This window comes from Mytilus californianus, unplaced genomic scaffold (genome assembly GCF_021869535.1).
Source record: "Mytilus californianus isolate M0D057914Y unplaced genomic scaffold, xbMytCali1.0.p SCAF_6, whole genome shotgun sequence".
Lineage (NCBI taxonomy): Eukaryota > Metazoa > Mollusca > Bivalvia > Mytilida > Mytilidae > Mytilus > Mytilus californianus.
In genome coordinates, this window is record NW_026262712.1 from 75,925,559 (window position 1) to 75,936,019 (window position 10,461).

The following is a 10,461-nucleotide window of genomic DNA, read 5'->3' on the forward strand; positions in this document are numbered from 1 at the left end:
GACAGGAAAATGATCTGCATACAATAATAACATATACATGTATCATGCTGATACCAGAATGTGAGTTTTTATAATTGTGATACTCATCCAGTCGCATAATTCACATTCATGAAAACCTCGCAATTCTTTCTGAATTTACAGTTCTAAGCAATTTACTGCCTTGACAATGTTTGCTGTAACTGAGATACATACATGTACATGTATATAGATATCATCTGCATGCATGCAGTGTTACTTTAATTTAGATACTGATGATAACCATATCTAAAAAGAACATGTCAAGGTGGGAAGTCATGATTAACAAACTACATAATATATACTTGTCATACCTATCCCCATATTAAACTGCTTTTCCCCAATGGCTTATTTCATACGGCATGGAGATTAATAGAATTCGTTTGATTGGTTTTAAGCTTTTATTTGGGACCAAATTGTATTTGTTACAAAATCAGATATATTGTACTCATTCTTCATTTATCTATACAAAAAAAAAAACACAAACGAGAACTAGAGAACGAAGTCGACCAATACACAAATTATACACATTTTTAAATAAGCTATTTCATTACATGCTTGTTCAGGTGTTTATTTTATCTTGAATTTAATCAAAATACACAAAAATAGAAGTTTTTATGTCCTAGGGTTACATATTTTCTCATGTATTTGACAAATGTATTTGGACATTTTACTTGAAAATCGTCGTTTTTAGCGTCGTAAATATGCAACAACGGATACAGACACAAAGAGACATTTTGTGTGTTAGGTTGTATGAACAATATTCTTTAATTGTTATAAATTTCAATGATTTCTACTGGCGATCTAACGAAATATTAACAAAAATTTTTGCCTTGTATTTTTATAGACATCGAATAAAATTCCAGCATAACGGAATATGATCTTCAAAGATACAATTTACCAAAAAGAAGTAACAAATACATTTTTTTTTTTATCAAAGTAATTTTCGACCATCAATAAAGGTTTTCTATGTGAAAACTTGCTTTATTTTCAAGGAATGCAGTAGAGCATATTTGATTTTAAAACACGTACAAATCGATCTTTACTATTTAAATTGCAAAACGGAAGCTGAAATCGTACCAAGTGATTATTATTTTTGCAAACGATATCTAGGCTGTCGTCCTTTCTCTAACAGTAGACTACAGATGGTTGAGTATCGGTTCTCCTGGATAGGGACATTGTGCATTCAACCGTGGATATTATACATTTATTTCCCATGCCGGAGGGAGATATGAAGATTTGTTCACCCAAGAATATTCATATTTCACGAGGGCTCTGCCCGAGGGAAATATGATTTTTCGAGGGTGAGCAAATCTTCATATCTCCCGAGGCAAAGGGAAATGAATGTTTTATTCCACTGCCTATGCTTTGTTTACTATCAATACATTAAATATTATTTTGCATACATTTTTTTTTCTTATCCGCTTGTTTTTGTAAGTCAAACTAAACACGACATACCCATTGATAAACAGTAAGGATCAAAATTTAATTATAAGTCTTTTTGTTTTATCGTCTGAAATAAATTTGAACATGAAAATGATTTTTGCTATCGCTATTTGAAGAAGAATAAGAAGTTCAAAACGTTATGTACATTAACTGCGCGTAACGTCGCACGAAGTAATCCCGACATTTCAGAGGGGAATATGATTCTCAGAATGGAATATGAAGATTTGTTCAATGACACGTGGGATAGTCTCAACCAATCAAATATTGATTAAACTATCAATATGTTTAAACAGTGGAATAATATTAAATATTAAATATCTGTAATAAACACAATTTTAATGTTTTGATCGTGTAATGTCTTAGATTTTACGCGGGTTCGGTATTAAGCAAACACAATTGGTATGAACACATCTCGGTATACGTGTAGAATATATAAAAGAAACTTTCAATTATAAAGTTTTTTTTCGAAGATTTTTAGTTACAAATACAAATCCTTGTTATGTTTTTGAAATAGGCTTTTAATGTAGAAAATATGACATTTATATATATATATAAAGTACATGTAATTCTTTATGCTAGTAATCCATAAATGAAATTGCATAAACCACAAAGGTCTCTAAACGAAGATTGCCAAATCAAATCTATACTATATAGGTAGGATGCAATTCAATTTTTCATCATTTACAAGTGCACTTGGATTGTTTGGGTTTTATGCATGTGGTGTGCAATGTAAGATCTAGAGTGGAACACCAAAGTGTGAAAAGAGAGAATATTTTTCGATTAAAGCACACCCGGGCACGCCAAGAAAGATTACCAAACGAAGAAGTTATGGGAACCATACTGATTTTATCATATATTTTTCTGATAGTTTTCCCGACCTATTCACATATTTTCAAGCTTGAAAGGTGACCTATTCCAGCGGCACGAGCCTTGAACACGTGACAGTTGTAAGTAACAGGTCATCTCACAAATACTATAATTGGAATAAAAGGTTAAAGTACTTACAAAATATGTCATCTTGTAGAATGTGAATTGACATATATATTTTTTTCAAATTCGCAGTCCAACATGTCCAAGTCAAACGGAAAATCTCTGTCACAAACAAATTTCATACTATAAATCCATTCCAATAATATCATTTTAAAGGGGCACTAGCTGTCAAATTCATGTTCACCGATTTGACTCAAAATCTCATATTTGATTTATAACAATGTAAAAACATTTATCCAAACTATTAAAAGTCTAAAATAAACAGTTGACAGGACATGGGCATGATAACACGTAGCTTCGTTTCGTGTGTATTTTAGTCTAGACGCCATCTAATTAACTATCGAGTTGACCTCCAAAGTCATCCGATGACCATATAAGCGATGTATACATAAATAAAGATATAAATAGATTAAGCGAACTCGTGCTATTGGATTTTTCCAGGTCTGTTTAATTTCATATTATAGATTAAAAATATATGTTTATCATCGTTTTTATCGTTTTTACCTGTATAAGAATGTTTTTTGTGGATCGGATCAGTCAATCAAATGATTTACCTTCGTTTCACTTTCAATGTTGACATTCTTTTCCTTTAAATAACTTTACACATACAAATCACGTGTTATCCATCTCTAGCTAAGTGGTTAATTTGAAGTTCACATGAATACGGATTCAATTAGGTCGAATTATTCACTTGCAAGTGAATAATTCATCATCAATGTTTCTTAGCTTATTTTGACAAAATTGAACCATACTGGCGGCTAAAAGCGAATAATTATTTCACTATTTCACTTTCATTAATCATGATTGAACAAAAAAAAAATCATATATTAGATTTTTTATATATCTCGTAGCTAGTGCCCCTTTAAACACACACTAGCTGGCCTTTACATTTATTTAAGTTAATACAAATTTAGCTAAATTTTGTGTATTCACATCTACAGATAAATCTCACACTTATCCTAGACGTTATTAATACTCACTTCAAATTTGGATTAACAATTTATTGAAACGGATGACAACGCTTGATAAAATAAATGTTATAACTTTCCGTTTAAATTTTAGTTGGATGCCCAGCGGTGTTATAATGCCATAAAACTGTTAATAGAAAGCTATCTTGATACATAGAAAAATGAATCTTAAAAAAGTAAATTCTATAAATTCAATTGTGAAAAAAAAATAACAATACCGTGAATTAACCCGGGGAAAAGTTAACACGTTGAACCCCTTGTATAGATATGAATGATATCCCGTATGTATATAGTGAAACCGATAAAAAAAAAATCATTTTGATGTTAACAGTTTATTTGTCACATGTCTTTTCTATGACTCATCAACCGTCCATCGACAAATATTACTTGATATTCAGTGAAATGATAACAGAGTGCAAACAATTATTGAAGAGCAGAGCATCCTTAAATTCTAATAGTTTTGTCAAAGCAGATTCATACGTGTTTCAATTTACGAGTTTTACCGATGCAAGGATATTTTATATATTGAGCAGAAATGGCCTAGCGATAGTCTGATCACTTCGAATGCAACACGCTTAATCAAATTTCGTATTAAATGCAAAATGCTTTATCTTTGCGGAGCATTCATAAAGTATTTAAGACTAAAATAAGAATTATAATAGCTTTAACAGCTCAGATTCAAAACATTGAGAATAAGATAAGCTCCTAGCTGTCGACACATACATCTAAATATATAGCTTGTACGCCATCAACACCCGATAGAATTAGGTAAACGGACAGAAAGTCACAGGACTGTCGGATAAAAGCTCTCCAGAGTTTATGTTGCATTGTTATATGTATAACCGACTTTAAATAAATCTTTTATGCTAATTTATAGGACAAAAAATCACAGGACAAAAAGTCACAAATAACTTATTTAAAATTGTTTGATTCTATAAGAGAAAGTTCTTGAAATAATTATAAGGAGATGTGATTATGTAAACATTTTATTTCTGAAGTATTATCTTATAGCTTATTCTTTAAGCTCGTATTTATTTCAAATCGAACGAAAGTTACCGAAGAGATATATAAAATCATAAGTCAAAGCTGGGAACAGTATATCCAAGGATTTGTATACAAATCCTTGGTATATCTAACGTCAATATATATGTTCCTGGTCAAAGACAATCTGACAGTGACGTGACAAAATAAAATATATAATGCCGACTATTTCACGGACTAATACAGTGAAGTTGAAGTATACAGAAATTTACAGTTCAGGACATTATTATTACCCAAGAAGATCGTATCACATTACAAAATTGTCTAGAAAGTTGTGGATTGGTGTTTTAATTTACACTATTTCAGGATTCGTTGTATTATATGGTTACTAGTTATATTGCACATCTAGAGTCTAAACATCACGACCATGGGACCGGACTAACACACCAGTTATAACACGTGAAGCCAAAGCTGCTAAATCTTCCAAAGCACCTTATTGCACCCTCGGTCTCTGTTTTTGGATTCATTTGTGCAGGGTTCTTAGTTTTATCTCTAGTGCATGTTTTGGTGGTATGTTTTATCTGATTGTTTGGTTTTTTGTTCTTCTCTTTATAGCGATTTTGACTTTGAATTGCCTGATTTTACTTATTTTTTGTATTTTCCCCGTGTTTTTTTCTCCCCTTTTAAACACAGCTTTGAACCTTTTTACTCCAATGATATGTACATGCTGCAGGAATTTCCTCTAAGATGTAGCTAAGAAAAAATAAATTAAGAGATAACTATCTCAGAAAAGTTTTATTGCAAAGCTGCCAACAATTGTTTATTTACGACACATATTCTAGATAAATATAAAAAAAAATGATTGTCTGATTTTCGCAGAAGACTTCTGTACTCTTCTGTTCTATTTTAGCTTTTTTTATGTCGCTTTTTTATTACAAACATACATCTTGTGTTTACATTCAGTAAGCATCTCACGACGTTCTCACATATTCAAACAACACTAATGCACGACGTTTACTACCACTCCGTTTGTTTGTTCCTCAGACTATGTGCATCTCTCGAGAGTTTGGGTCATCTTTGCGCCACTTTCCAGTTCTTCCATAACCTTAAATACAATCACTTGATATGACATCATTATCGATATTATTATTATTATACATTCGTAATAGTCGATTAGTTGATATTCATAATTTATGTTTCTTACACCAATATGCGTCAGGCACAGTAAAGGTTAATTGGTATATGCTTACAGCTACAAAGTAAAACTGATTTTGTGACAGATAATTGGGATAGTTCAATTTGTTTAAAAGTACACATACAGTTACATAATAAGTTATTATCTGCAGTTTTTACCAATCGGATGACTATTTGATATTCGGGATAGGGTAGGGTGGAGTGGAGTGGTAAAAAAAAAAATGGCAACTAAACAAAATAATCTTGACCAAGACTAGTACAGGTTGAAATAGAATATTCTTAAGATTAAAAACGACGGTGTGTTTCAATAAACCCTTATCAAGTAGATATTTTAGGTCTGTGTAAACAGTTGCACTTAATATATAAAACGTTTAAGCATTCTATAATGCTTTGTAGTGCTTTGCAATATATGTCTCGGAAGAAAGATGTGATTTCTGTGGTTGGTTTATAAATAAATAATGTGATGTGTAATAATTGGCAATGAGACTATCCCCATACAGATTGCTACAGAAGGGTTCATAAACCTTAATGAATACTCACTGCTGTCATTTTATTTCCTTCAATTGTTCGTACAAGTTTGACATTTTTCCAACCAACTGGTAGTTCCATTTTTTCCAATACAGTCATTTTGGAATCCGAGTCAAATTTGATAGTAATCTAAAACACAAAGAAATATGAAGATCGTAAAAAAAATATTTATTTTTAAGCGAATACCTAATTTACAAGGTGTCATATATAGAAATGGGAGCGGAGAGACAATTGGGATACTGTACGAACGTTCTATCTTCCATGCGGGGAGGAGGACTGTTTTCTTCAACAGGACAAACGTTTTGTTTTTACTTTCCGTTTTTAAACGTTTTGATATTACTGAGAAAAAAAGTAATTTTAACGTAAACTAAATTTACTAATTAATGTGTGCTTAACGTCCATTCTGGACAAAAAATAATATTCAAAGTCGGCAAAGTTATTTTAAGCTTTGTCTCCGTGGTGCATACCGGACATAAAACCATTAGATATCGGTTTAACATGATCTGAAATTAATTACAAACCTCCATACTCCCACTCATTTGTTTGATCAACTGAAGATGGATCAGATTTACAAATGTACATATTTGTTAACAGTCGTCATTGTTAACAGCCTCATTGTTGAAGGCGACCTATAGTTGTTAATTTCTGTGTCATTTGGTATCTTGTGGAAAGTTGTCTCATTGGCCACCATACCACATCTTCTTTTTTATATTCAATTCCTCAAGCTTGCATAGAAAAAAGTAAAGTTCCTAATCAAACGGCAAAATCAAAAGCTCAAACACATCAAAAGATAAAGTAATAATAGTACACTTCAATTTTAACTACCTTAAGACATTGTCCAAATGAGTTTTTCGTCACCAATTCTTTCCCTTCTTCGTAAGTATTAGTTGATCTAGGTGTGTTGTCTGATTCATTTGTAACTGACCACTTATCTCCATCTTTGGTGAACTCAAATGTCCATTTAGATTCTTTGTACTTTTTAATCATTTCATCTGTATAGCCTGAAAGTTAATTTTACATGTATATTCAATACGTAAAAAAAGCTAAGAGACAAAAACAAACATATCTATATGGAAAACTTAAACTAGGATTTCTTTGAATACAGTTGTCATTCTGCTGATTTCATATCTTTAATTTATAACCGGCTATCTTCTTTGGCAACAAATACACAAATTCTTAAGTCGCCATCATAAATTAATCCCTATATAATACATTGACCAAGATTCTTATATTACTAGTTAAACATTAACTGTCTTATTTATATAACGTCTACAATGATATCGGATATGCTTTTATGTCGTAACTACTATCCGTTCCCTTTTTACGAATGTGACCTACCGAATAAGACTATATATCGGTTTTATAATAACATGAGCAACACGACAGGTGCCACATTTGGAGAAGAATCTGCTTACCCTTCCAGAGCACCTGAGATCACCCCCAGTTTTTGGTGGGGTTCGTGTTGCATAGTCTTTAGTTTTCTATGTTGTGTCTTGTGTACTATTATTTGTCTGTTTGACATTTTCTTTTTTAGCGATGGCAATATTTGTTTATATCCGATCTATGAGTTTGAATTTAAAGTCCCTCTGGTATCTTTCGCCCCTCTTTTTTAAATGATATTATTGATGGTTTTGTTTTGTCCCAAATTATGACTTATGGTGGATACAACTTTGGAATTATGGGACAGTTTTTCACAAGTTTTGAGTTCATGCTATTCCGACTACTTTCAACTTAATATTGTCTGTAAGTGTGGATACAACTTACCTGCATCACTATCATTTAGACTAAAAATGGGAGTACATCATTTTACCATTTAGTGTATTCAAAGTATCTAGACTTCAGATATTTTTTATTAGAATCATTGACATAGCCCTAGTGATGATAAATGAATCACTTCATTTTTTTCTTCTCCTCTTGACATCTAGATTTATTGTAGCAGTACTTTGATGAATATTTGGATAAAATAAACGATTATCTTTTAAAAGAAAGTCCACGTACACGTGTTTCATAGTAAAAGCTATATTAAACATATACAACTTTTTTATGTATTTTGAACGATCATATTACTTTAAATAACAAAATATTTAATCGGATATTCATTTTTGTAACAATATTTGCCTTTAATTATTAATCTGAGCAGAATCACTGCTGAGACTTGTCCATTGGTTCTTCGTGTCTTAAGTCTTTTGTTATAATTTGTATCTGTTGCTTTGTTTCGTTCTGATGACTCAAGTCATTTTTAAATTATTGTGTCTTTATGTTTGATTTTTGCTTATTGTTTAGGACACAAATCAGGCCATTGGTTTGTCCATTTCAATTGTGTAATATTTTGTCATTTTGGGGCTTTTATAGCTTACATCTACGTTATTTGGTCTCTGGTGGACAGTTGTTTCATTTGCAATAATACTGCGTTGTTTTATATTACGTATGTATCGGTATATTCAGACAGAGACAATATTATGTAATGAAAGTTTCTGGGATAATGAGCTAGTCGGTTTGCTTTACAATTTAGTCCTGGAACAAATGTACATTTTAGGAAATTGGATCATGTTAAGTTCTATGTGGAGCACTTTGAAAATGGGCGTATGGAAATGACAGAAGTTGAATATGCAGGATTTGCTTTTTTTTTGTCTGTTAACAGACAGTAGATATTAACATATTTGACAGCATTAATGAACCTATATAAATAAGAAGATGTGATATGAGTGCCAATGAGACAACTTTCAAAGTAACAATGTATAAAAGATTAACAACTATAGGTCAAAGTACAGTCTTCAACAAGGAGCCTTGGTTCTAATGAATTTTCTCGATTGAAGTAAAATAGCCGTTTGCTTGTATAACAATGTTTAACATATGTTAACCTTTTTAAGATGACGATTGTGGTTTCAAAATAAAGTTTAATCAGTATGGTTACCGACTTAAACACGCTATTGATTGTGTTACCTTAATAAAATTCAATGTAAGTTGTATCGGCAAATGTGTATAGATGATGCAATCATTTACATCTGTGAATTTTGCATCTTTTTTATAGTAAAAAGTAAAATCACAAAACTACTGAACTCCGTGGAAAATTCAAAAAGGAAAGTCCCTAATTAAATGGCAAAATCAAAAGCTCAAACACATCAAAAAAATGGATAACAACTGTCATATTCCTGACTTGGTACAGGCATTTTCTTATGTAGAAAATGGTGGATTAAACGTGTTATACTTTTCATGTATCATTAGAGTATTTAAGTCAAATTTCCATTCCCACGCCGTGAAGATGACAAAAAAGAATTCAAAACAGAAGAAAATTACAAAGACAGTCATAATCATAAACATAATAAGAAATAAGAATAAAACACAATCATATGATATATAAGACCGAAACGAGTTTTGGTAACTATTCAGGACATATGCAGATATGCAGAATAAATATAAAGTAAACAAAAAACTTACCCAAAACTTTGCCTACAGCTTCGAGATTGGACATAGATACTGATTTCCATTTTCCTAAAAATTTAGCCATATCGAAGCAAAATTGAATATTATGTAGACGTTAAACTGGCGTGCTGGTTGAATATTTGTAGGTTATTCAGTGGCTTTACGTTTCTTTTATATAGTATATAAACTCGTCATTGATCAATATACTAGTATCAGTTACCAGGTAAACCAATCGTTTTAAAGTAGAACGTCCTAAAGTATGACCTGCAAGAAGGTAGAACGACCTATTCTATATACAATTTAAACATTGATTGCGCTAAATTGTATGTAGAACGTTCTTATACATATTGTACAAAAAGTAGAATGTCCTTTAATCTATGCAATATTATTATGAAATAGAAAAGTAAATAAATTTTATCTTAATTCCTAGCTTTAATCCCGCGAAATGAGTCATTTTAAAGAGTAATAGAACCTTGCTATACTGTCATTACAAAGTTCATGATACCATAACAACACGTACATGTAGTAGTAACATGTATTACTTTAAACGATTTGTATTGCAACAAAATGTTTAACGTAAAATAGAATGGAAACAGAAATATTTGTTTAGTGATAACTTTATTAATTCTATTATCAATCCAAGTTCAACTCAGATAAATAGACCAATATTATTAAAGGATCTAATAAATGATTTGTTTAGATTGAATTCTCTCTTCCCTTATTATTTATCTTTAAAAGCAGCAAAAACAAAGTTTTCAAAACCTTTTGCTAATTTATTTAGAAATAAATTTTCTACATTTTTCCAACTAGTAATACCAATAGACAACCTTTAACCGGTTTTTGGTATGGCAGATGCAAAATATACATGTAATACAGATTGAAATCTGTTGAACACTTTTGCAAAATCTACGGAAGC

The 10,461-nt window shown here is 31.2% G+C and overlaps 1 protein-coding gene across 1 annotated transcript; it reads right to left on the reverse strand.

Moving 5' to 3' along the window:
- Positions 1-5,180: 5,180 nt before the first annotated feature.
- LOC127704825 (uncharacterized) lies at positions 5,181-9,733 on the reverse strand. Its single transcript, XM_052209053.1, has 4 exons — positions 9,561-9,733; positions 6,948-7,123; positions 6,135-6,251; positions 5,181-5,505 (listed from the first exon to the last, which is right to left on the reverse strand). The coding sequence occupies exons 1-4, from the start codon at positions 9,628-9,630 to the stop codon at positions 5,446-5,448; spliced, it is 423 nt and encodes a 140-aa protein (XP_052065013.1). The 5' UTR covers positions 9,631-9,733; the 3' UTR covers positions 5,181-5,445.
- Between the last annotated feature and the right edge of the window lie 728 nt (positions 9,734-10,461).